Source organism: Simochromis diagramma, unplaced genomic scaffold (assembly GCF_900408965.1).
Source record: "Simochromis diagramma unplaced genomic scaffold, fSimDia1.1 OVJJ01000005.1, whole genome shotgun sequence".
Lineage (NCBI taxonomy): Eukaryota > Metazoa > Chordata > Actinopteri > Cichliformes > Cichlidae > Simochromis > Simochromis diagramma.
Genome location: NW_024387097.1, coordinates 1,504,387 through 1,532,146, shown reverse-complemented (window position 1 = coordinate 1,532,146; position 27,760 = coordinate 1,504,387). Strand labels below are relative to the sequence as shown.

The window sequence follows — 27,760 nt, the reverse complement described above, 5'->3', positions numbered from 1 at the left end:
CACACACAAAACAGGATTTCTATCAGAGTCCTCCAGGTAACAGATTAAGGTTTGTCAAAAACAAGCATGAAACAATAGCGTGGAATAAGATGTGCTCAGTAGTACTTTATTACAATGTTTCAACAAACACTTTTGGAACAATTCATTATTTTAGAACCCACAAAAGAATTTACATTAACTTAAAACTGAATTAAAATGGGGGGAAAGATTGATTACACTCCTCCAAGGTTTCAAGGAAACCAGTGGCGAGTGGATATTGGAATTCTGTGGGTCCTGTTTATCTTCTTTTATCATTTCCTTTTCTGCACTGGTACTCATACTCATCTGTGTACCCAGGATACTTCCTGGCTTTAAAGGTTCTTTTAAACAGAGAACAGACTTGTTTTTCTTTAAGGTTTTTTCAACCTGATCTCAGACGGGGAAAATGTAGACACCAAGTTTCTCATAGTTAACCAAAGCTAGATGTGAAGGACACTTTTTTTTCACTGCAATAAAAATAAAAACTTGAGTCTTGAAAAAAAAATAAACAAACATTTTTCTGAACTTGGAAAAGCAACAAAAATAAAAAAATAAAAACGAAAAAGGAGGTTATGATATCTGTTAGTGATTAGGCTTTGATGGAGGTGTTTATTGAGATGTGTGTGAGTCAGTGGCTTTGAAAGAGATGATTTTCATTGCATTACTTGCACTGATGTCCTTAATCTTGCCTCTGACGTATACAATCATAATTAAAAAGACTAAAGCTAACAGTGAAATACTTAAAAACTACACTGAAATCAGCAAACCTGCTCTGGAAACAGAAAGTAAACTGACATGAAAACAAAAAGTCTAACAACTAATTTGAAAATACAAGCTGTAATAATTGTGTTAGACGCACAAAAACGTGCATACAGTTCGTTTTCCTGCCCCTCAAACAGAGTGGGACATTTCTGCTGTTTTCAAAGGAAACCTAAATAAGGATCAGTAGTCTGCATTGGCTCTATCTACAGCTATTGTTAAACATGCTGTTTCCCTCATGTCCTGCAGATGTCTCTGCTGACTGCTCCTCCACCGGAGGCTGAAGCATCAGGCAGGTGAACTACCGTCAGCCTCAGAAGCTCGTCTGAGAACTTTGTCTTTTGCTTCATGTCAGCAGCACAAAATCATCCCAGAGGTTTCCTGATATGTTTTCACACAAAATGTGTTGTATGCTTGAACGATTCATTTAATTGGCTTAACAAAAAATCCTCTGAAGATGGTGAGCTACAAGACCACGGGTAGGTCGGGACTGTCACCCCGACAGTCACAGAAGTACTCAACAATGCGGCGGATCAATGTCCAGACGGTGGCGCCACAGGCATTCAAGTGTATACTTCTTGTGAAAATCTATGCGACTTTCATCACCGCCTTTAAACTTGCAAAGAGCGACGCAGAGAACAGTTAAATGCACGGATGGAAAGCTACAAATCCAGATCACAGTCACTTATAAAGTAGTTTAATTTAGTGGCCATGGATAACAATCTTTCTACTTTTTTTCTTTAAGCACATATTTTTAAACCGAAGCTTTCCGTCCTCTACACAGTGAACACACACAACCACACACACACACACATTATGGGTATTAGCGTGTAAACCCCTCCCATCCGCGGAAGATAGCGGATGACGGATGATGCACACTACGCGCCTGGCTGAACACAGAGTGCGCACCAACATCCAGCCATCCATACATCCACACGCACAGGCTCACGCATACTGTACGTGTTCTGTGCAAAGTGGAAATGGAGCTGAAATAGGCGCAGCGCTCTGGAATGCCTGCAGCACCTCCCGCTTTGGATTTCTAAATTTTATGCGCACAAACTGACGCACGAGAGAAAATGTGGAGCTATACGAAGCTGCTGGCCTGTCTGCTGATTCTGTGTAAAAATGCGTCCTCACAGAGCAAGGTAAGAACAGACCACTTTACTTTGTGGGACTTTTCTGCGCGTTTTCAAATCAAACTCTAACAGCGCTCACTCTGTGCTCATGCGCACCTCTGACTGTGATCCATTTCACGGAGGCTCTCAGACAGACAAATAAGTGGCTCCGAACACCTCCCTCGAGCCGGGGCTTTAAATTTCCTGTCTAAGGTCTGCAGATGGTTCGGGTTCTGTGTCATTGTTTGTGACTCGAGGTAATCCTCCCAATGAGGGCTTTTGTGCGACAACAGTAACCATAGGTGCCTGTAATGACACCTCCAGTGCGCTCAGGACTGTGGCAGCAGAGTGTGGGAGAGATGGCACTCAGTGAGGGAACGGTAATATCTGGCTGCCGTGTTTGTACAGCTGCTGGACTACAGTAAGCCCTCACTCTCCCTCAGCTTAATCCAGCTACACACACACACACACACACACACACTGCCAGAAGATATAGCATATGTTCAGTATGCCTGTGGACCAGAGGCACGATTGTCTGGGTGTGTGTGAGAGAGAGACTGTCAACAATCGTCTGCTGCTGATTCTATCAGGGTGGCCCCTTTAGCACCAGTGTAGGTCAGTGAAGAGTAAAACCCATTATTAGTACAAGTGGTACATGCATAGCAGCAGTTCAGGGTGTAACACTGGGAGTAGCAGTACTGGCAACACTTTCCTGAGTTCCAGTGAAGAGGAGTGATAATGTTGCCATCAGTGCTTTCAACGTTGTGTCACTTTGCACCATTTCAATACACAAAGCCAGAACATAAACATGTTTTTCTTCCCAGCTGACCGAAGAACTCGTCTAACATTTGAAGCATAACGTCTGAATCTTTCATGTTGACCTTAAAGCTGAAGAAATGCCTGCAACTCGATGAGTGGAAACTCCAAAGCAGCGTACTCATTTTGGAACTTTCAACAGTAAATATAGGTGGAATAAGCAGGTGTCTGCTTACTTGTGGCAAAATGTATAAATTAGGTAACAGCTGATACAACCCACAGTACTTGGTGAAAAGTCAGTAACCAATGAGCAATCACTGGGGCTGAAAAACAGCCAATAAGGAAGAGCACAAACCCGCTGCTCCTCTAATGGACTTGAGTTTAGTTCCAAAAGTAAGCCAGTCCCCATAGACTACCAGAACTGACCACATGAACACGTCTGACACCTGGGACATTTCTCACTTTTTTAATACAAAGGCTCAAAGTTAGGGAAATTGTCACTTTGATAGAGAGGTGTGTCAACGGGCATCTGTAGGTGAACGCTGCTAAATCTTACTTTGGATCATTTCAGTCACTCCGCCGGTCTTCTCTCGTATGTTTGTGCTTTGGAGCATTTTAATGGAACTGACCATCCAACAAGTCTGTGCTTCAGGTTTAGTGAATGAAATTCTGGTATTTTATTAGTCCCCTGCATCTAAATATTGGAATTTCTGGCTTGGAAAAAAATGTCCCGAGGCTTGTTCAGAAAACATTTTAAAAAAATGCTGGTGTTGAGGCTTTAAAATGTGTTGTCCACTTATGATAAACATTTATGATAAGATCGACTGGATGTAACAGTGGAACTGGTCGCTGTAGTGCTGTGACATTACACTGGCTTTTGAACTTCCTTCTTCACCTCCTCCAAACCTGGAGTTTTTGTGGCCGTGGCTCTTTGTAGCCAGAAATGTGAATGGATTACTGTTATCAGCTAACACTAGAACACTTAATTAACAAGATTCATTTATAGACTGTGTGAGTACCTCAGACATGCTCAGATACCTACTAATAAGTGCTAAAATACACAAAATAGTGTGTGAGTCCAACCCCCAAATAGGTGGGGTTAGTTTTACAGGCGATTTACAGACGTTGCACTATTTCCTTAACACAGGTGCAGTCAGTTCATTCCAATATCAAGCACAAGCAAGACATGCTGTTTTTTGGTGCAATTAGCAGTGAATTCTGTGATGCAAATGTTAATAAATGAGACTGCATACTTGATTTAAATATTCCCCTCTCTATATTTTGCCCCTTGAGAAAGGAACTCCTGGAAATATATATGCAACAGGGTCAGGCACATATATAGAAGTTCCCACCTCTTCCTCTTGTAACTGCACACTGTTTGTTAATACTGAACTTTTTTTGTGCTTTCCCCCCCCCAAAAACCCAGTTTGCGCTGGTCTGACCAGTGCCTTTCTGTGTGGAACTTGAATGTCCACCCAATGTTTGCACGGTCCTAAAAACTGATAGGTGGAAGAGAATGGATGGATGCACTCTGCCTCAAGTGGTCACTTTAGGAATTGCAGGTTTTTTTAGCATCGCCTTGATTTTTGTAGCACTTATTTTTATGATTTATCCTCTAAGTAAGGTTATTAAATTGTAAGTGCACTGATTCTTATATAGCAATATGCATCCATTCCTACAAGCACTGTTTCTGTGCTTTCTAACATTCACACTATGATGGATGCATCGGGGAGAAACTTGGTATCTTGCCCAAGGATATTTGGCATGCACATTTGGGCAGCTAAGTACTGAACCAGCAACGTTGTGATTAGTACATGACCTGCTCTACCACCTGAGCTACAGCTGTCTCCCACTGCTCAACAATTCTACATCAAAAGTAGAAAATGATAAAGATTTTTATGACATCTACACAAACAGTTTGATGCCATTTATTTATTATTTTAGCTCTATATCAGTATGAAGTCATGCCTCGTTCATTGTGCAGCAGCAGTGTCATGGCTGACTCCTTGTTACTGTAGTCAGACTGGTGCTTTCAGTAAGAGCAGCGAGGGCACCGGAGGGTGGCGTGGGAACCGGCATATGCACCTGCGTTTTATTTTGGTTGTAAACAAACCTGAGGACAATCAGGACAAGGTCAACTAGGGGGCAGGGAGGAATAAAGAGCAGCGCGGGGTGCTGAGTCTGCCTCAGCGAGACAGTCTGTGCCATTTAGGCAGTGTCAGAGCCTGGGCACGATTAAATATTTATGGACTTGCAGGTGCTGCAGTTTGCCTTGTAGTCTTCAAATGTGCCTGAAATGACATTTCTGTCATGCTGTCTTATGCCAACACAACTTTGTTTAATTGGGGGTGTCACATGGAGGTTGATGAAGAGTCAACATTATCAGTCTGCAGACAGTCAAGTCTCTGTTTGTGGTTAAAACAAAGCTGTGGGAAATGAGAGATTCGTGTGTCTGTCACACTGAGGCTGAAGAAAACCTATTCTCCCCCCGACTCGTTCATCCTCTGCAGCTCTGTACATTACGGGAATTTGACTAAGATGTGATTTTGCTTGGTACACATGGTTCTCTTATTATTGCCCCTTTTCTTAAAGATAAATTAAATAGTTTCATATGTTTAAACATTACAAGGGTTAGACCCTTTTCACCCTGTGTGCAGCTCAATTTGTAATTGAGAGGATTCAAAGAAAAATGTTTCCGATTTATTTCACTATCTGCAAATTCTCCTACTGAAGAAAATAGTAAAGTGTTGTTCATGAAGTCGTCACCCAGTGAGCATACTCTGACTCTGATACTGACCAAATAATCTCAGTATTTTAATCCGTAGACCTGAAACTAGAGATTGAGCTCACTGAGAGCAAGATAACCGATGGTCATTTTCCCGTAGACGTCTTTAATAGCAGAACCCTTCCTGAAACCAGAGAGTCACCACCTGCTGGTGGTAAAACAATCCAAGTTAAAGGCTCCTTGCTTTTCAGACCCAGAAGCTGCATCCATCCTACAGTTAGTCGTCTGGACACCTACAGCAGGAAGGAGATGACTTTTTTGCACTTTTGGTTCCCTCACCTGGAACATAAAGTCCACGTTTAAACTGTGAAACTTTTAGGACTAGAAAAGTTGTTGAGAACCTTCAACTTAATGACACTGAACACAGGAGGTCAGCAGGGGTTAAAGTCATGTGACTTCGGTGTTGCTCTTTTCACTGTTGTGTCAGTGCAGGTTTCCTTAAATTATTTATAGAAGAGATGCCAAGTATTAACAAATAGTAGTACTGGTTTTGTTGAGGAAGGGCCCAATCCAGCTTTCTCCGATTCCGATCCAATAACGACACCTTTGCTGTCGATGCCCAGTACTGATCTGATATCAGTGTTTAATCATCTGTACATGTAAGAAATGAACACAAATATCTGAATATATGAATTGCAATTTATTAGTGAGATAAATGAAAACAGGCACACAATAAAGGAAGGGAAAAATAAATCATTCATAATACATTTGCACTGGTTTTATTTCACATCAAAGCAGAGTTACAGGCTACAGTCGCAGCTGTTTCTCCTGTTTCAGCTAAAGTGAAATAACATTTAATCACATTGACAACTACGTAAGTATGTTAAAAGCTTACCAACAAGTTTTGCACCGTATCAATAGTCTGACTTTTTAGATAAGCTAAAAGTAATCCGTGGTTATGCTTGGATCTTTTTATTTTAGCACACTTTAACTACAGTTTGCTGACAAGTCAAAAACTTTCACAAACACACAAACAGAAGATGTTGATGTTGCAGCGTGAAATACCTGTAAACTACTGTTAGCTTCCTCTATGCTACATTAGCTCTGCTGTTAGCTCTGCTGTTGCATTGCAGAATAAAGACAAAAGAATATAAAACTGATTCATTGTCCTCATCATTATCTAATCAAACTTCTTGGGTCAGTATCAGACTGATATCTCATTTAAATATCAGATCTGCAAGTCTCTAGGTTTTTAGCGAAGCACGGTCATGGCTAGGTAGCTAAGCTAACTAGTGGCTAATTCTAAGTTGTCATTTAAAGTTGAGTTCCTTAATGCTAGCCATACTTGACCGTATTTACTTTGTTGAAGAACTGTGTGGAAACCTGTTCACTGTGAGGAAACGCTGCTAAACCAAGCGCACAGGTTACAATATAGCTTTACTTCCATGTAAAGGTCAGAATTTGTGGGAATATTATGTTCAAGTAAAAATAGCATTCACATTGATACCACCGAAGCATTGCATTTGTTTTTCACGGTTGAATCAGTTTGTTGAATAAATGGCTTTAAAATGGAGTAGAGGATCTGTGTCACTGAACACTGAAGGAATTTGCAGCTCTTAATGGCTCCAATAAACATCTGGGGTGAGAAATCATCTGGAGAAAAGGCTTTGGCAACAGCAATCATTCCACTCATGGTTGAAGTCACAAAGCAGACACTAATAATTAGGGAAGTGTGTCTTTGTACTTGAAGTTATTACGATAGTGCCACAATGACAGATTGATTTGCATCTGTGAGATTTCAGCGGATTTGCACCCTTAAAAACCGACAAAATAATTATGTGTCATAAAAACATGTGTTTAGTACTTTTCGGAGCTTTTGTAAAATGACTGTGGCTGAAATGAAACTCATGAAGGTGTATATGTCTTTGAGTAGAGACTGAAAGCTTTAAGTGTTATTTGCTCAGATACACAGATCCAGCAGGAATGTAGATGTGTACCCCTAAAAGCTGCGAGTGCTTGATACACTTTGTGCTGAGCTAATTAACATCCGCACGCTAATGCTGGTAGTTTTGTCTGAACCAGCGACTTCAAGGTTCATCTCCAGACTGAAGGCTTTAATAAAAATACCTGGTTAATTTTTGTATTGGCACTGTGTGTCTTCAGTACTGCTAATTAGATTAAAAATCAGGTCGGAGTGGAACATGGATCACACTTTGGCTCTCGAGTACCCTTGAAAGGAGATGATGAGGATTTTAAAGGCGTAGTTCTTGCTATAAATCTTGAAGGGTTAGAACTCACGGTGCCCTCTCTGGGCATTTGTGGGAAAATGACAGACAGAGTGCTGATGTTTGGGTTTGCGGGAGGATGAAAGATGCAGCTGAACATACTGTACCTGCCATGCCTGCCTTCTTCACTACACAGTTGTCCCAGTGATTAGCAGCTGGCAGATCTCTAAAAGGGGAGGATATCCTTGTTTGTACGGGCACAGCTGCAGATACAACAGGCCGGTGCTCCCGAAACACTGGCTAATGAATGCGGCGGCCTTTTGTGTAGCACGTTGTGTGTTTTAAACAATCCTGAGCACAATTGGGGTTTCGCTTCATCACTGTCAGGGCACGTTAGCTGTTAACGGCTGCAGCAGTTGATCTAATAGAGCTCCTTGCAGTGTGCAGGCTCTTTTCCTCCCATCGTGCAGACGTGAGTTCACATTTGAGCCGTGTTCTTTTTGACCTGAAACTTGACTGCACTTGATAGGTCAAGGCCAAAGACTCAGAGCTCAAAGCATGCGTTAAATGCGCTGTACTCTTAATTATTAGCACTGCTAATTGTGTTGGCTGTTCCCATGCTGATAGGTCAGCTTGGCATGGGATGCTGGATGGTCAGTTAGGCATATAGGCTCATCTGATTTGACAGATGGAGGAAGCAGCTGCTCTGACCGGCAGAGGGATTCAAATTGTTCACAATAGGTGCCACAAAAAAGCCCACAAGATAATGGCTCAGTCCTTCTTGACTTTAAACCAGGCACCAAAGTCAATCTTGCTGGAATTTCTCCACCTTAAAGCTGATGTTGCTATGCAGCGGTTGGTGTTAAGCTGGGGTTGAACAATGCAGCTCAGCGGGGCCATAGGCAGAGCCCCTGCTAAAGAAGTTTAATCTGCTAATCCGTTCTATTTTCATGTGGGTGTGTGATTTGTCAGGCTGCTGCCTTTACACTTGACATGGGTCAGGATTACCTGGGCTCTGCACACAGGAGTCCTGCCCCATATCAAGACCCCCTCCCAGTATGTGTACTGTAGAGTAGGGGAAATCATCCACTCCCCAAAACGAAACACCCTCTACACCTTTCCCATCACTCGGCCTGCATTCCTTCACTAATGAGCCCCCCCACCACCACCTTTACCACTAACCCTCTTTGCCATCACTAAGCCTGCGGCTGCACTACAAAAAGACTTCAAAAGCTGTGCTTCGACCAGGACAAACAGTCACAAATTCATTAATATACCATCGACCAAAACATAAAAAATACGTGAGATTTTATGTAAATAGACGACTTGCTGTGTTTTATATTGTAGCAAGGTCCAGAATAATCAGTGGAGAAAGTTAAATATTTACTAATACCTCACAGTCTCATTTGCATGTAAAGATGAGGAAACGTGCAGGTTATTTTCATGTGGTCAGCCTGCTGATTCCTGCAGTCCGAACATGAAAGTCCATCAAAGTAGAACCAGGAGTCTTTCTCAGTGACCTGCAGCCAGTCAGATGCAAATAATGGAAACGCTGACAAATGAATACATGAACTGTTTTCCTCTGACCAAACCAGTAATCGTCTGTATTCACATTAAACATGTTAGCTTTAGAGAGAGAGACACATCTACACAGACAACATGAACATCATATTGAGCCATCCGCACAAGTGATTGTACAGGCAGCAGGCCGACGAGTATGTCAATAACACATTGTGATATATTGTGTCGCCTTTTTTAAACTGCAAACGGTGAATTTCATCAGTATCTGGGGTTTTTTCAGCTAATTTTAATCTGGGACCGTGAAGCAGACAGACTCTAGACAGCGCTGTCATTCAAACCTTTCACAGATGTCCAGCTTAACTGCGTCCAACTGATGCTAACCCTCACAAGTGTGCAGCAGTCCGTGAGATGACGAGCTGTTACAGTCACATATGGATCCACGGCCTGTGACACCTCACGCTTAATGCAACAAATTCTGCTGAATTCGACTGAACGTTTACCAACTTTGTGAAAAAATGTCACATTAACAAAATAAAGCTTCTCACATCTGGGGTCCAGTTGAATTGTGTCCAGTCTTATTAGTGTTTTGCCATTGAGTTGATTTAGCTGTCTTAGCTAATGTTATCTGAGGACGGCGGTGCATGAGATAAGCCGTGTTGTGACAATTCCAGTAGTCCATAAAACATCAGCATTACGCCTACACAATATAAACAGTTATGAGGTGGCTTTTGTCACATTTACAGACAAAGTAAATGTGTCATAGTATAAGTCTTTGACTTACAGCTAGCTGCTGGATGTTGCATCGTGTACAACAATAAACTGATCAGGTCAGAGAGTAACTTTCCAAGCGTGCAGGTGCAACACTTTGAACACTTTAAAGACTTTCTGTGAATGTGTTTTTCAAAGATCGAAGCTTAGAAAAGAGACACTAAACTCAAAGATGTTGGCTCGTGAGGTCGGAGGATCAAATCCTCCCTCCAAGCTCAGTCATGTGAGGGCTGAACCACAGCTCATTAATGAAGAATCTCAGCAAAGTGATCCCACATGTGCACCTGTCCTGTGATTTATCGCAGACCCTAAATCTCTCTAGGGAGGGATGACAGGCGGGACCTCCTCCAACACATGGTCCCAGCAGTAATAACTTTGAATTATGGTCTGAAAAAACAATTCTGCAGAGTGAGAAACACTTTTTTAACCACAGCGAGAAAACAATTATTCGAATTTAGACGTGAAAATGCTGCAATTCATTCATTCTGCTAGTAATAAAGACGCAGATCGTAACAGTTGTCATGCATCAGCTAACAGCTTGCAGTGTGCTGTACATGTATCGCTACAGTGCCATCGATTAATTAGAAGTTAAGAGGACCCAATGCTACATACATACCTAGCTAACTTAAATAAGGTAAAAAAAATGAGCCTTTGCTTACTGTCATGTGCTTTAAAATTAAATGTGGGGAGTCTTGGACTTTGTGTCATTTTTATATGTTTTACCGATGGCTAAACTCAGTAGCACAAAGCTGTAAATCTGAGTGAATTGGCTGATGTACTCTGACAGCTCGCAGTCCCTCTGTGTTTGCAGGCAATCTGGTGTTAATGGACATTAAGCAGAATGTCAAGCAGCTATAATGGCATGACTGAACACTGTGGAGAACTTTCTTAGTGCAACAACTGAGTGTAAATGTTTCAGTGTGAGAGCTCAGACTGCCAAGTCACCATCACCACCTGAATGTTTAATCAAATATCCAGTAAATCTGAAGGTGAACTCCAGTGTGAAAGGTTTCTCACCTCGTGTCAGCTTGCACAGCCTCAGGTTGAAAATGTCTGCTCTGGCTGCCGTATTTTGCTTCTTGTTTTTTAAGTAAGCCAAGGCCTGCCAGAGGCATTGGCATCATGCTTGGCAGCAGCAAGCCAGCTGGTGATGAAGCCGAATGATTTATGTTTGTCTCAGAAGGCTTCCTGTGAGTCACAGCCGTTAAAACTCCAGAGAAGGGAAACACGCTGTTATTTTTCAAGATCAGTTTCCTTCCCTTCCTTTTGTTTCCCTGTATTAAAAAAACCATTTGTTACTCATTAAAATCCAGCAGGGATTAGACTGGATGACTGGAAAAGCTGTGGATTCCCTGGTAGAGGAAGGAACAGTAACACGCAACATTTCAAATTCAATTCAGTTTTATTTACACAGCACTAAATCACAACAACAGTCGCCTCAAGACGCTTTATACTGTAAGGCAAACCCTACAATAACACACACAGAGAAATCCCAACAACAACATAACAACAACATCATATGACCCCCTATGAGCAAGCACTTTGGCGACAGTGGGAAGGAAAAACTCCCTTTTAACAGGAAGAAACCTCCAGCAGAACCAGGCTCAGGGAGGGGCGGGGCCATCTGCTGCGATTGGTTGGGGTGAGAGAAGGAAGACAGGATAAAGACATGCTGTGGAAGAGAGACAGAGGTTAATAACAGATATGATTCAATGCAGAGAGGTCTGTTAACACATAGTGAGTGAGGAAGAAACACCCAGTGCATCATGGGAATCCCCGGCAGCCTACGTCTATTGCAGCATAACTAAGGGAGGATCCAGGGTCACCTGGTCCAGCCCTAACTATATGCTTTAGCAAAAAGGAAAGTTTGAAGCCTAATCTTGAAAGTAGAGATAGTGTCTGTCTCCTGAATCCAAAAAAGGGTGGTAGATAACAGTACCATCCAGGTCAGTAATGCAGAAGCAGCTCGCTCAAGGCAGGATTAGAGCGAAGATGTTTTCCACTTCGTGTATGTAAAGTACCTAATGACATATATGACACAACGCCACAGAAAATGACTCTCTTTCTTTGGCTTTGAAAAGGACATATATCACATTGTTTCTTTCAGATTTTCGGAGAGACCGAGCCTGTTCGCATGACGTCAGAAGGTTCAGACTGCCGCTGTAAGTGCATCATGCGCCCTCTGAGCAAGGATGCATGTCTGCGCTTGAAGAGTGGCAGTGTACGTGTGGAGGACTTCTACACAGTGGAGACGGTCAGCTCTGGATCAGACTGTAAGTGCTCGTGCACAGCCCCGCCATCTTCCCTCAACCCCTGTGAGAACGAGTGGAAGATGGAGAAGCTGAAGAAACAGGCCCCGGAGTTATTAAAGGTGAGATCATGCAGCATACAGTCACCGTGATTATTAGAGTCACAGCATGTGTTTGTGCAAAAACACAGTTTTCTTTAGCCTGTTTTTCCCCCACTAGGAGTCAGGAAATTCAGACACTGAAATTCCTGTTAAGTTTTGATGAAGTCATGAAGAAAGTAAATGTAATCAATGTCATTTTGCAGAAAACAAAATAGCATTTATTTCAGTTATTTCAGTTTGTTTAGTTCGCAAAATGTAACTAAAAGCAAAGCAATAACAACCATCTCTGCACAGAATGGGACAAGCAGAGGAAGCCCACTGTACCACATGAACCTAAAGGCCACTCTGATGTCTCCGGCTCCACTTGGAAGAATGAATTAACCTAATATGATTGCACTTAGGAGTAGAGCACAAACATAAAGCACTGAGATGGATGAGAGCACTCAGGCAGAGTGATAGTAAATGCCTTTGGAGGGCACTTCAGCGATTACTGTGGTCAAACAGAAGCACATAAAGCTGTCAGCTGTGTCACGAGGAGACGATGATTAATGACGTTTCTTCTCCTTTTATCGTATGAACGAACAGCTCCAATCTATGGTGGACCTCCTCGAGGGAACGCTTTACAGCATGGATCTTTTAAAAGTCCACTCCTACATCAATAAGGTGGTGTCTCAGATGAACACCCTGGAAGAGGTAGGCAAAACCCACACTGACATATTTATAATCAAAGTCTCGGTCAGGATGCACGGGCTTGGGAATTTTGAGGATTTTGTGATTTTTTTTTTCTTTTTTAATCTCATGGACAGAGAAATGTGACACTAATGATCGTGTGTTGTAGACAATCAAGACAAACCTTACACGTGAGAATGAATTCGTCCGGGACAGCATGTTGAGCCTCACCAACCAGTTTAAGAGATACGAGAACTATTCCAACATTATGATGAGCATCAAGAAGGAGATCTCCAGCCTCAGCCTGCAGCTGCTGCAGAAAGACTCAGCTGAGAGCAAAGCACAGGTTAGGAACACAGTCTAAGCTTTCAGTGTGTCTTTGTGCTGCTGCCAGCACGGGTATGTGACAGTGTGTTATTAGTTAAATCACAAAACTATTAAATTAAATTAAACTCAACACATGCCCGTAGTTATGTCCTTGTCATCAGAGCCTTCGGAGTTCTCTGGCATTACAAACTTGGATTAGCTACAATATCGGTCATAATCCAAACAAAACAAACAGTTTGGAATCTTTGTTGCGTCACATTTGTATTATTGTACTTTTACTGCTTCTGATTAACCATGTTCAAGAAAACATTGCTGAGAAAATATTGTGCATCGTTCTTAAAGGAATTTATGGGTCTCCTCAGGGGACGTTTGCTGAAACAACACTTTAACTAGAAGCTGAAGGACGTGTGTGAATACTGCATGTAAAAGAGTTGCAAAATGTAACCACTGTTATCAGGAAGTACCCGTCAAAAGTTTGGACATCATTTTACTACTTTCTACATTGTAGATACAAACTTAAGATATCAAATATATGAAGCAAGATATGTGGAATTATGTAGCAAAGAATAAATCGATAATATATAACTCTATAAATGTCTTATAGTTGAGATTCCTCAAAGTAGCCATCCTTTGCCTTGTTTCCATGTTTGCCTGTGTGAATCAGGCCTTCATGGTCAAATAGCTGCTGAGAAACCACGACTAAGGAAAAGCAACAAGCAGAAGATCTGTTTGGGCCAAGAAACACAAAAATGGACATTAGACCAGTGGACATCTGTGCTTTGGCCTATAAGTCCAAATTTGAGCTCTTTGGTTCTGCCCGCCGTGTCTTACTGTGGCACAGAAAAGCTGAACGATGGTCTCTACAAGCACGGTTCCCACTGTGAAGCATGGAGGTGGAGGAGTGATGGTGTGGGGGGCTTTGCTGGTGACACCGTTGGGGATTTATTCCAAATTGAGCGCACACTGAACCAGCATGGCTACCACAGCATCCTGCAGCCACACGCCGTCCTCTGGTTTCTTTTAGTTGGACCATCATTTATTTCTCAACAGGACAACGACCCCAAACACACCAGGCTGTGTAAGGGCTATTTGACCAAGAAGGAGAGCGATGGAGGCCTGACCTCCACTGTCACCTGACCTAAACCCAATGTATCTCTGGGAACTCCTTCAAGACTGTTGTTAAACCATTTCAGGTGACGACCTCATGAAGCTCATCAAGAGAGCCAAGAGTGAGCAAAGCAGGAATCAAACGGCGGCTATTTTAAAGAATCTTAAATATAAAACATTTTTCATATTTCATGTGTGTTCATTCATAGTGTTGATGAAAAAACAATAAATGAGATGGTGTCCAAACGTTTGACTGTACGAGAGAAAGAGAGAGATACAAACATAGAGATACATTAATATGGAGGAAAAGAAGGATGTAGTAAACCTCTGAAAGAAGAGCAGTAGTAGTAAGATTAGTCATCAGTTATATTACGTTTACTATCATTACACCTGAAGGGTGAACTAATCAGCCACGTATAAAACACACAGGCCACTATTACTAATATCCTGACATAATGTGAATTTCTTTCCAGGCTACAAAAACCAAGGAGGCTGTAAAAATACCCAACAAAAAGAGCCCTGCTGTTAAACCTCCTCCCAAACCTCCCAAAGAAAAGGTTGTCAAGCCCAAGAAAGAGGTCATTAAACACGGGAAACTGGTAAAGCCTGATCCCACAGTCAAAACCAAGGTGGTCGGCCACCAGCCTGGCGTGGTGAGGGGCATCACGTACTACAAGGCCTCCAAAGCTGACGAGGACGAGCACAGAGGAGGTGAGGGTTTTGGTTCTCTGTACACGCTCAGAGTGTAGCGGTGTGTTCGTAGAACGCCGCCCTCCACGAGCTAAAACAAACAGCGTGTTCACACTTTAGCTGAGTTTGCTCTCCCATGTGTGTGCGATCATCTGTGTGTGATCCACTGTGGGTGTTGAAAACGATCCAAATTAGTTTCCTCAGCAATCTAATCTGACCCCACATGATACTTTCCTGGATCAGGATCAGCCTGCAGCCAGAGTCATGGAACCAGAGCGTGTACGAGCTCCATTTGGTTTCAGCAGAAAGCCTTCCTGAGAATCTTTAAATAAGTGTGAGATAAGGCTGTAATTGTGTTGCAAACTCTACACTTGAGTTAATAAAACTGGGAATCCATCACTGTGTGGCACATGTGATCCCCATAATGCAAGATTTATTCCGGTGTTGTTTCAAGCAAAGCTGTTCCAGCGAGTGTCCAATTGGATTGCTGGTGCACTCTCAGCCAGCAGGAAATCCAAACCTATTAATGACAAAACACATGGAGCTGATGGAATGCTGTCTCAATGCAATGCTGCCATGTCCATGACATGCCTCTGCTTCACTTCTCACAATAACGTGAGGGGACCCTCACCAGTGCAGAGAAAACATTTCCTGACTCCTTCCAATCCTCTTTAAGTCTAGTTGAGTGAATAGGTATGCTGCGTTTGCACAGGGCACACGCACATAAGGTTGTCACACTCTGTGTTCTGCCATGTATGAGAATCTGACAGAGCCCACCCGCTCTTGTCAAATCGCTGTTCGGCTACATTTCCATAATCTGCAGCACGGATGCAGGGACCTTTATTCATCCGGGAAAGCTTGATGCTTTTTGTGCGCTCGGCACATTTGGCTACAGTGACACGCAGTTTGTGTTAGCACACCTGTCAATCACAGTTTCCTTTAAACGTCACTCTTATCCAAGTGGATAACTTGAGTCACCCACTCTGCAGCTGTTATGGTGGAGGAAACTATCCATAAAGGTCAAAACCAACAAGACGAGCCCGGAGAGAATTTACAGAAGAGCAACTGTGTTTGGCACAACGTTGCATTCAGAGTCGCAATTCTGATTGCAAAAGCTGCCAGTCACGAAAAAAGGTCAAAACCATTTTGTAAACACGTTCAGAGTGTTGTTAAATTTGCCATTTCAACACGGGGGTCTGTGGAGACGGCGTCGCCTTTGGAACCAGCGCCTCGTGACCTTCAGGAGAACCGCAGCTGTTTGCATGAAGGTTTCTCCTCTCAGTGGAACTGGTGTTCAGTGAAGTCTACATCCCTGATTGCAGCCATTCACCAACTCTCTGTGGATGGTACTCACGGTCATTAATCAGTGCTCATTTGCATATTAACTATGAAGCTGACCTCACGGGACATTGAAACCTTGTAGTAGTTCCAGACTGAGACTGATGTATGGCAATGCTTTTTCTTTAGAGCGTGGCGTCATGTGCCTTGGCCTTGCATATCTTCATCACCATGTCAAAGCACTTTACAGGCTCTTTTTATGCAGTGCAGTGTGTATCCCATCTGCTTTACAAACACAGATGAAGGCCCCGTCCTCGAACACTTACCCAGCATTCATTTTTTCTGAAGGATTCTGGTAATGTTCTCAGAATATTGTTGCCACTGGTGCCCATAGGCTCCATATGCTTAGAGCATGTTAAGGTCTCTGCTTATGTAGCACTGCTCCCCACATCTGTCTGTCAGGACCAAAGTCACTGTGTGAGGACCAGAAGGAGACTGAGTACATTTTACTAATGGCAACAGCAGTTTGAATTTATAAGGAAAGAAGCAAAACATTTGTTGTTTTTGATGAAGAACTAGAGTGTGTGTATACAGTGTGGATGGGAACTGATAAGAATTCAGCAATTTATATTCCATTATTTCTCACTTATTTTTATTCTTATTTATCTCTTATCACTTATTTATTCCATTTCTTATGGATTCTCTCATCGATTGGGTTCTCACTGGCTTTGCTTTGACAGTCACCACCAAGCAGCACATCAAATACATCACATTTCTGCACATAATTTTCATGCACTGCAGTCAAATGTTTGTGCATTTTACAGATATTTCCCATTGTTGTTGTTATAGGAGTTGGGGTCATTATTCAAAAAAGCATTATGCATTACACATATTACTTAGAACATTTTAATGTAATGTAATGACATGAATATAGACATTGTCATTCTCATAATTACCATTTAACAATATAAACTAATAAATGGTAAAAATGGTAAATGGCCTGTATTTATATAGTGCTTTACTAGTCCCTAAGGCACTTTACATATCCAGTCATCCACCCGTTCACACACACATTCACACACTGGTGATGGCAGCTACATTGTAGCCACAGCCACCCTGGGGCGCACTGACTAATAGGCTACAGTCCCAGAATCCAGCACAAACCCCTGTCCTAATGAGGACACACGCATGGTCTTTGGCTGCTCGACTGCTGGCCTGGGGTCAGCTTGGCTAGCTCTTGGCTAGCTTAGTGTTAGCATGCTGTCTGTGTAGGTGCTTGTAAAAGCTGTTAGCAGCATAATGGTGTTGTTTCTGTCATGGATGCAGTTTGCACTTTACCATTCTCATTCTCATACCACCTCTCATCCTTTTCTGCAATAAAAGTAAAAGCATGTCCATATCCACACTGTACACTGTTCCTAATTAAAATCACCTGACTGCAGCACAAGTGCAAGTGGAACCAATAAGCAGATTGATGGGCAGGCAGACTAAGACACACCGTATCAATACCATATGTACCATATAAGTTAATGCTATAACTATGAGCACAGGAAACAGCGCTGGTTACAAAGAGCAAATGTGAAACACTTTCAAAGTAAACGTCGGTGTTTTCACAAACATGTGGCTAACGAGCTATCTACTCTGTGTGGTATTACAGGTAAGGCTGGATCAGGTGACCCTGAATCATCCCCTAGTTAAGCCTCAGGTTGTGGGGGCATTTCATGTGGTCTATTGAGCACACTTTATTACTTCCTACATTTCTCAAACTCCAGCCATTATTTCAAACAGCTGTCATAATGTCGTCACTGTGTTTTTGCAGGGGAACATCCGAATTTAAAACAAACAAAAAACTATAACAGAATTACTGCAGTTTGAATTAAATTGACATTCTGATCTATTCTTCTCTAGCTCTCACCTTAAATACTGAACTCTCCCTCCTTTTCCACTTCTCTTTTATGAACAGTGTTCTCATCTTTAGCCATGAGAATGTGGATATTGAGAAGAATTTTTCATGGTTATTGGCTTCCCGTCTTTCTAAAGCTTCATCCGGGTGTTCTGGTAGAAATAACATAAACTGAAGGGATCTTTACCAATCACTTTATTTCAAACCGTGATTTTTGGATTAATTAAAAGCTCTGAGGTTCCCCCTTATGGTCAAATGTATAATAATAACGAAGACATTTAATAATCCTCGATGGATCTATGATGTTTGAAACATTCATTGCCAACTGCAAGATTTTTCACAATATAATAACCCAGAAGTTATCTTTAATTGGCACCTTACTTTAGTATGGGCTTTCTTTGTCTTCACACTGACAACAGTGTGCTAGTATAGTCAAGCATATGTCATTTAATGCTTGATGCTTGGTTTTTGTTTTAGTTAAGCATCAGGATTTTAACGCTCATACAGCATTTAATGATCTCTACTCTAGAACTTCAGAATAGGCACAACACTCCATCGTACCCAACAAAGAGGACTGAAACAACGGATATGGGTAGTTTTGGTTAAACAGGTAAACAGTTTATTTCATATCCTGTCTCAGACAGCATTATTCAGAATCATTCATACAGAATTTGCCTTTGATGTGAACTTCTGGAGCACTGCAGGCTGTTACATTTGTCCCTTTATCAACGAGCTGTATCCACGGTGCATGTGCCACGATCCATGGTTTAAAAACTCTTGGTAAAACTCAATATACCTACCTAGCCCAAAAGTAACCATCGCCAAAACAACCCAAAAAACTGTTTGTTTACAGCTATAAATAGCTAACGTCTCCTGTCACCACACAGCCTGAGGGATGCCTTTCCTTGTTTTGCAGTCTCACTGGAGTCTTTATTTGCAATGAAAGCTAACTCTGTGGAGTTTTAGTGTTGGACGTTTTTCACAGCGTCACAGAAGTCACTATATTTAGTTACATAAAGACGAGCAAACAGTGTTAGTGTTGTTTCTTTAATATACAAATGATTCAACTGGAAGTTAGTTATATTAGTTATATTAGTTATATTAGTTATAGTTGTACTTGTGTGACTTCAAATCAGTTTGTCAGCAGCTAGCTTGCAGAGCAGGTTTAGCACTCTTAAATTTATGTTTGTGTTTTCAGCTACATATTTTTATCCAGTAACATTTTACTCTTTAGACACAAATTAATGCAGTAGCAGACTGAGCTCTGACCAGTTTGGACATGCGGAGAGAATCTCCTGTGGTGTCTGGCACTGGGATATTAGCAGCAAAATATTTTGGTTCTGTGGGTTGAAGGGTGGATCGGGCTTGAACCAGAACAAGTCTGGAAACAAGCCTCGTTCCAACTGTGATCACAGGAGTGTACAGATTTAGATCTAGACTTTTGGGACCTGCTCAGTGACTCATATTCATATTCAGTCTACTGCTGGTTGCAGCGTGAGGGGAACACCACGTTCACTCAGAGTTAAATGCAATAATAAAATTAATCCAATAACTTCAACTACTTAAATGTTGTATTAATACAAAGTAAATTACTCAGTATGTAATCTATAGAAGTTTATAAAGGAATGTTTCTGTTCGATCGTGTCACTTCGTGTGCTTCTGCCCTCCATTTCAGACCATTCTGCCAAAACATACACAGTCCATCACGTCACAGAAAACCAGTCTGAGGACAGAGAAGCTGAGCTAGTCCTTGAAACTGTCGAGTCCACTGTGGCTGAACCCACTGAAACCACAGCAGCTCCAACCACTACAACTGCAACCACCACCACTACCACCAGCGGCACACCTTCCACCACCTCGGTACCCACTACCGTGTCCACTCAGAGTGCACCAGCATCTGAAAGACCAGCTCCGACTATCATGCTAATGCTCGACAACTCCAATAACAACAGCCGACCCAGTCTCCACAGAGCAGGTGAGTCATGAATCCTCACTGAGCTCAGCATGCTCTGGGTTTCAGGCTTTTGACTCCAGTAACACAGACGATTATAGCAGCAGAAAATTGGGTCATTCTCTCTGCCAACACATGTCTGTGCGTGAAATTGCTTTAAGCCCATGGTAATGCAAGTCACTCTCTGCCAGGCGTACACGGTGAATGTTCTGCTTATGTTACTTTCAGGAAAGATCCTCAACTGTGAGGGGACTTTAGCATCGATTGAACTGCCAGAGAAGCAGCACAGTTACGGGCGCAATGAGGGTGCCTGGATGAAGGATCCCCTGGCCAAGGATTCCAAGATCTACGTCACTAACTATTACTATGGCAACAACCTCGTGGAGTTCCGGAGCCTGGACAACTTCAAACAAGGTGACAGTACTCTGTACAACACCGCCATCACTTCTATTATGCCTCTGCATCCTCAGCCCATGACTAAGCTAATAACATTTATTGTCCTGCACCTATCCGAGACCCAAAGCCTGGATAAAAAAACAGACAAATAAATTATTACTTTAATCGTGTTCTCACCTTTATGTATGCCTTAATGAGCTTGAGCAGCCACTACAATCAGGGTGAAAATAATTCTTTAGAAATGTAAAGTTAGCCATGTCTTAGTCTGTGCTACAGTGTTCACGAACAGATACCTTTACTGCGTCTTTTAAATGATGTGATCCCAACAGGCGATTGTGGCTCAAGAGTTGGGTGTTCTTGTAATCGGAAGGTTGCCGGTTCGAGCCCCGGCTTGGACAGTCTCGGTTGTTGTGTCCTTGGGCAAGACACTTCACCTACCGCCTACTGGTGATGGCCAGAGGGGCCGATGGCGCGATATGGCAGCCTCACTTCTGTCAGTGCGCCCCAGGGCAGCTGTGCCTCCACCAGTGTATGAATGTGAGAGTGAATGAATAGTGGTGTTGTAAAGCGCTTTGAGGGCCCCGAAAAGCGCTATATAAATGCAATCCATTATTATTATTAACATACTTGTGTAACTGCTTTAACTAATAGCTGTTTTTTGTTCTAACATTTGTGACACTGATTCATGCTGATAATCCAATGAGCTCTGTGAGATTGATGAGATCTGTGGAATGTAGGCTGCTTGGTTGCTTCATGGCTCCAGTGGGTGGGAAAATCCACTCCTTTTACATCCAAATCAACAGAGGAATTGGATTACACTCTCTAAGAGAGTTAAGATGATCTCCCCTTTTAGGATTTGACTTGTTGATCTAGATGTGGTTGGACAATGGGCTTTCTAAACGCACTTACATGTGAGGCGTCCTGCAGCGTGGTGAGCTCAGAGCTGTGTGCGGATGACTAGGTATCTTGGTGAGTGGCGGTGATGCCTGCTGTTCCTTGACATGTGCTCTGGCCTTTCCTTTGAACTGGGCACAGCAGAGGAGGATTACGTGTATGGCCTCAGGGATGGGCCTAGTGTGTGTGCACATGTGTATGAAGGGGAACGGGGTGGGGGACGCACTGTTTTTGTCCTTCACTGGCCCTCAGTTATCATCATTATCAAAATTAGACATGTGGTTGAAAGGTTAGGATAGCAGTTGGGGAAATTATATATACAGCAGAGGATGTGAAAGCTAATTAGTCACTCCATTGCAACATGAAGATGTATCAGTCGGTTGCATCTCTATTTTCTATACATTGTAACATATTTAATGTGTCTTCCAAAATCTCCTGTCCTGGACCATTAAAATGATAATAAAGCATACTATTGTATCTATTAAGTTCATAAATACAGAATCAAAGCTGAATTGGTAAAAAAGGAATTTGGAATTTATATACTGAGCAACAAAAACTCTTAAAATCATGAAATTAGATGTACTCGTTGTTACTTTAAATATAGACATGACATATGCTAATGCAGCCGAGCTCCAGTGTTAAGTACAACCTCAGGCGCCGGTTTAGCTCAGTGCGTTGAGCGGACGACTACACGCCATGTAGCCGTGAGCAGCCGGCCCGGGTTTGGGTCCGGCCCTTTGCTGCATGTCTGCCCCTGCTTTCCTGTCTTTTCTTCACTGAGTCTATCAAAGCTGAAAAAGGCCAAAAAAAGTACAACTTCTCACCACCAGTGCATCGAGGGTTAGGGTTGAAAAAACCCACCCAATGAAGTCGCTTACTTTCAATATTTCATTGTAGCTTTGGTTAAAAAGTTTTCTATTTGGATGTTCTGTGGAAAAGTCGTATAAAAAGGGCTGGACAGTAACTTAATCCAGACCCTGTGTCTGTCTGATGAGTTACTAGCAGTCTAGTAGATTTTGAGAGGTTGACTAGAAGTAAACATAATCTGTTCTTTATATATATGCAGTGCAGCAGTCTTTGAGTTTTTGGACTCGATGCAGGAAAAAGTGCTGCTCATTGGCAAAGGAGACTTAGGACTATGGTTACCTACTAAATAAGCAAAAGCTAACGTTTGAATCTTCCCGTTTACCTCAGGGCGCTGGAGCAACCTGTTCAAACTGCCTTACAACTGGATAGGCACAGGTCACGTGGTTTACAACGGAGCTTTCTACTATAACCGGGCCTTCACCAAGAACATCATCAAGTACGACCTGAGGATGCGCTACGTGGCAGCGTGGACACAGCTGCACGATGTCGTCTATGAGGACACCACCCCCTGGAAGTGGAGGGGCCACTCCGACATTGATTTTGCAGTGGATGAAAGTGGACTGTGGGTAATCTATCCTTCTGTTGACTATGACTACAATGACCAAGAGGTGATCGTCATCAGTAAACTCGATCCAGGAGACCTGTCCTTAAAAAAGGAGACCACCTACACAACGGGCCTCAAGAGGAACTCTTATGGAAACTGCTTCATCATCTGTGGCGTTTTGTATGCTGTCAATGTGTACAACCAGAAAGAAGGTGAAGTGAGCTATGCTTATGACACCCACACCAACACTGAAGCCATCCCACGTCTGCCCTTTACCAACGAGTACTCCTTCACCACCCAGATTGACTACAACCCAAAGGAAAAGCTTTTGTACGCCTGGGACAATGGCCACCAGGTCACATATCGGGTGAACTTTGTTGACGAGTGAGTGTAGTTAGTTTGCGCTACAGGTTTGCTAACAGTAGACTCGCCTGCGTGCCACCTAAATGGAAAGAAGATTCTTAGTATTCGACAACCTAGAAGCAGCCATATTGGACTCAACGGGACAAAGGACGAACTTACACCAGCCTTCCAGTACGATGCACGCTATTCAAACAGCAGACCTCAAAGTGTACCAAGAAGCACATCTGCCTCCAACATGTATTGGGATATGACTGTACAATATGTTAATAGCAAGGACAGGGAACAGTGGAAATAATCTCACTAGTTCAGTTAAAGTTGACAAGAAGCTCAGAGATGTTCACTTATCAAATGTCAGCAGGCTGGCAGGCTTTACTCCAGAGAAAGTTTCAAATAGACAGCTTTGTTTGTTTCTTCATCACACAGACACTCAAAATGAGTACATTTTGCAGCAGTGTGCATGTGCTGTGCAAGTCATTCCTCCAGTTTATTGACCGAATTCTCCACTCCTAACTCGATTACACTGTCAAAGGTGGAAGAACATTCCTCTTGTTTTGCATGACTCATATTAACTTTGGCTAAACTTTTGTAAGGCAGTGCCAACCTATTAACCGGTGCTTTTCAACAGTTCAGAATGATGGATCATAATAGATTAGCTTAGCTTTAGTCATAAATGTTTCTTTATAAATCTTAGTATAACCTGCTCTTAAAAGCAGGCGTAGTATTTATGGTGTTATATAGTCAGTTACATAAGTGCAGTGTGTCTCTTAGAAAACTCCAAGTAATGTCCTGATATTATTCCGGAGATCATTTTGGCATGTTTTAGAAGCAGGATAGGAACCTGTGGCGGGACATCACAGAGAGGAGGGCCCAGTAACACTTGTAGCATAAAGAATAAAATAGTTTGGCCTTCATCGGTGCCACAAGTCCAACCTGGTTAGGTATTAACTTGCTATCTATGGTAATTCACCAGTTAGCCAACAACAGATGTGCTGATGAACTTTACAATGAAAGATCGGCTTCTGCCACCAACATCTCAGCAAGTGTTTGCTATCCAAGATTCCACCACTTGTATGAAAGGGTTGTCAGGCTCCCCCCTTTAGCATTTAACTCAACCAATGAGATTATTTCTGTCTCTACAGTTCTGCTTTTGTGAAATACTTTCTCTTCACTTTGCCATCTTATCCATCCCGAGACCGAGCGCTTTGATCGTGACTCCACTTTGACTGTCGGTCCGACTTCACGGTGCTTCCTGTCTCTTTGATGTTGTTTTGAGGGATGTGTCAAATATGAAAGATAAAACAAATAATGTACACAAAGTTTTTTGTATATATTTTCAGGAGTGTGTTTGACAATAGCATACCGCTTTCTCTTTCCATGGATCTGGTTACATTTCTGTATAAAAGAAATATGAAGCTTTACTCACTTTAATGACAACTCTATGACCACTATTGAGTATTTTTTTATAACAGTGGAAAGGAATAAGTGTGATCAGTCACCATTAGCTGTGCCGTCTTCATTAAAACATGAATGTTTTGTCTTTTGTTTGTTTTGACAACATATACTGAGGATTATAAGCTTTAAAGCCCATGAGGTAACTCTTTATAGAAGATTGCGTTCGTGTTTGCTTCATCTCGGAGCTCTGCAAGTTCAGTCATAACTGTAATGCCATTTGCAGTGATTAGTTCAAGTCTTTATACAGATATGTTATGCAACATGAACATAGCACTTACAACCTGCTGTGTGTGTCTTTGCCATGAAATAAAATTCCCATTATAACCGTTTGTTGTAAACCTCGTAAATCCCTCCACAGCGACCAGTTAAACCCCACGGCAGGACTCGCCCCTCCCTCTGCACCTCCTCTTGAAGGCTGATGACCACCAGTGACTCAGATCTTCTGATTTCTGGAGAACATCGCTCTCATGAGCTGTGTTTAGTTCTTGGGTAAAGTTCACCATGCTGCACTTGATCTGAAGTCCCAAAATACAGCATAAGGAGCCCCAGGTCATGGTAATAAGGGCCTGCTGTCTGCATCTTGGCTGCAGATTTAAACATTTCCAATTCGAGCTCCACGTCATGCAATTCTAGAGGGAGACACAGAAATAAACTGAGCTGAATGATGGGTGTGGTACTTTCATGCATGTGGTCCTCATTTTGTTGGTGAACTCAGATGTTCATTTTTACGCCCGTATAGCGAGGTTCATTAACGGGTGTAAGAAAAGCCTGTAGCTTTGATGAGTACGGCACTAATAGTGTGTCCAGTCCTGAACTCTGTCACAAATCTGAACATGTTGTGATGGAATAATGATGTCCACACATGCTGTAGTGATGAATGCTGACAATTTGAAATCAGGATAAATCTTGACTTGCTCCTGCTCATGTCAGCCTCCCGATTATTAGCATCATGTAGCATCGTGGCGTCACGGTACCTCTACTAGAAAACCTTTGGTCTCCTATGTTGCACCGTGGAGCCAGACATTATACTATTGAGCAATAACATTAATGTGGATGGGTGGAATTGATTTCATTTAAGGTGGCACTCCCCCTTACAGGCCTCCACTGTACCGTGGCCTTTCTTCACTAAGAGGAACTTCCTTTGCGTGATTCAAGCACATTTAAAGATACACACCCAGCCCTGCAACAATTTATCTGGACCTCTGTGTAAACATAAAGGCATACACATCCATGCATAACTCAGCTGAACACGCCTGAGAGTGTAGAAGACAAACATATGAACTCTGGCGTTAATCTTTAGTCCTAGAATAACACCATACCCTAAGCACGCCCCTCAAATTCAAAGGTATAAAGAAAAACTCTTCGTGATGACAGACTGAATCAGTCCAAATGCATTAGCAGCAGGGATGTGTTTGATAATGTAGTCCAACCCAAGCAGATGGATCTTCACCCTGTGCATTCAACAAACATGTTTTATTTTTTTGAATTTTCATGTTTGGGACACAAAAAGCTTTTACCGAAATAAAAACTGTCCAACTCCGGCTTTGTTCTGCTGGTGATTAGAAGACGAGAGAATAAACGACGGGATGGTTGGCGAGCTGTGGATTTGTGATTTGCACACAATAGTATGGCTGCGTCTTCTTCCAAAAAGAAATGTAGATCCCTGCCATGTGACAGATCTTTCAAGTTAAGCTTTAAGTTATTAGCAGAAGACAGAAAAGTTAAAGTATGCAACATATTGCAAACACATTCGTGCTCAAAATAAAGTGTAAACGGAAATAGGACTCACGACTGCTCAAGTGTAAAGAACGGCAATGTGTCTTCAATTAAAACCCTTTTGGGTTATTTCCTGTAGCAGAAAGAAAAGGTCAGCGGAACAGGATGTAAGAGCAGAGAGGGGACAGTGAGTATGTGGCACCAGCCTTTCTAGAGATGCACTGAAATGTGTAATGAATCAGTCCTCTTTCTATCCCCCAAGCTTCATGAAATCCTCTTTAATACTGAGTAACCATCCAATTATGAAGCACTTCTCTGAGCTCGTCTAAGAGAACTGGCACACACTCAATAATGTCCCATGTTCTCTGCAAAGGGGGGCTTCCCTGAGGTTTAGGCAGTGAGAAGCACACCAAAGAAGGCCATTGTGTTACACACAATGAAGGCCTTTGGAAACTATGGAGGAGGAGAGGTTGTGTCAGGACCTCGCATCAACATTTTGTAGGAGAAACACAGACAAAGATGTTCTGAAACACCCACTGATTTTGGCATGTGAGGATGATGACTAGATAACAGGTAGTCTGGCACACGCAGAGATAAATAAAAGAAACAAACGGAGCTGTCGAGTCCCTTTCCAAATCTATCAAACGTCTCTGGCAAGGAAAGAAGCCCAATCTGTTGGTTGTGTGAGGGGAGTAGGCATCTGTCAGTAATCAGGAACAACAGAGCTGTGCAGCATCCGGACTTTAATAAATCACTGAAGTAATATTACATAAATAAGAAGATAAAGTGAACATTTAGCAATGTCTTGCTTCATATTCATTATTGTGCATTAAAGCAAGCTGTACAGTCAGCATGTTGCCAAAGCCTCTTGGAGATCAGGGCATGTGTGTGCCAGATCTTTCTAGTCCGACTGCGTACATTTACATTCTTGGTTTCTAGAATTTGTTTTCTTTGTATCTGTTCAATGAGCTCAAGCTCGAGTTTAATCTCTTAACACCCAAGATACATTTTAATACCCCGCCTAGACTTAGGGTAGGATTTTACCAATGACGAGAACGTGGACCCAAAGAGGCAGAACGAGACACGGACAGGCTGAGACGCCAAACACAGAAACTATTTAGAAAAAGTCTCACAGGGAAATGTTTGTGTGGGACAGAACTATAGAGCTGAAACTATTCACGGGAGGGAGGAAACATGTAACACAGGCGTAGGGCTTCTGGAATGGAAAGAGAGAACGATTAGCTGAGAAGGGGAAACCGGGGTGAGGATGAACTAAATAACCTAACACCAAGTGACTTATTTTAAAAGTAGGTGGAGAGCGTCCCGGGAGTGGAACGGCTGCAGGTGGCTGGGTGAGCATCCTTGA

General features: G+C 42.4%; 1 protein-coding gene across 1 annotated transcript; it reads left to right on the top strand.

Annotated features, from left to right (window-relative positions):
* Positions 1-1,637: 1,637 nt before the first annotated feature.
* Positions 1,638-25,007, top strand: olfml2a (olfactomedin-like 2A). Its single transcript, XM_040046488.1, has 8 exons — positions 1,638-1,922; positions 11,995-12,258; positions 12,823-12,930; positions 13,076-13,252; positions 14,814-15,051; positions 19,887-20,186; positions 20,391-20,576; positions 22,647-25,007. The coding sequence occupies exons 1-8, from the start codon at positions 1,854-1,856 to the stop codon at positions 23,249-23,251; spliced, it is 1,947 nt and encodes a 648-aa protein (XP_039902422.1). The 5' UTR covers positions 1,638-1,853; the 3' UTR covers positions 23,252-25,007.
* The last annotated feature ends 2,753 nt before the right edge of the window (positions 25,008-27,760 follow it).

What these genes read in the sequence shown, in the direction of transcription:
- olfml2a (XM_040046488.1), top strand. Translation starts at nt 1,854, where the DNA reads ATGTGGAGCTATACGAAGCTGCTGGCCTGTCTGCTGATTCTGTGTAAA. An exon ending in ATGCGTCCTCACAGAGCAAG is followed by an intron (nt 1,923 to 11,994) that starts GTAAGAACAGAC and finishes TGTTTCTTTCAG; the next exon opens with ATTTTCGGAGAGACCGAGCC. An exon ending in AGGCCCCGGAGTTATTAAAG is followed by an intron (nt 12,259 to 12,822) that starts GTGAGATCATGC and finishes ATGAACGAACAG; the next exon opens with CTCCAATCTATGGTGGACCT.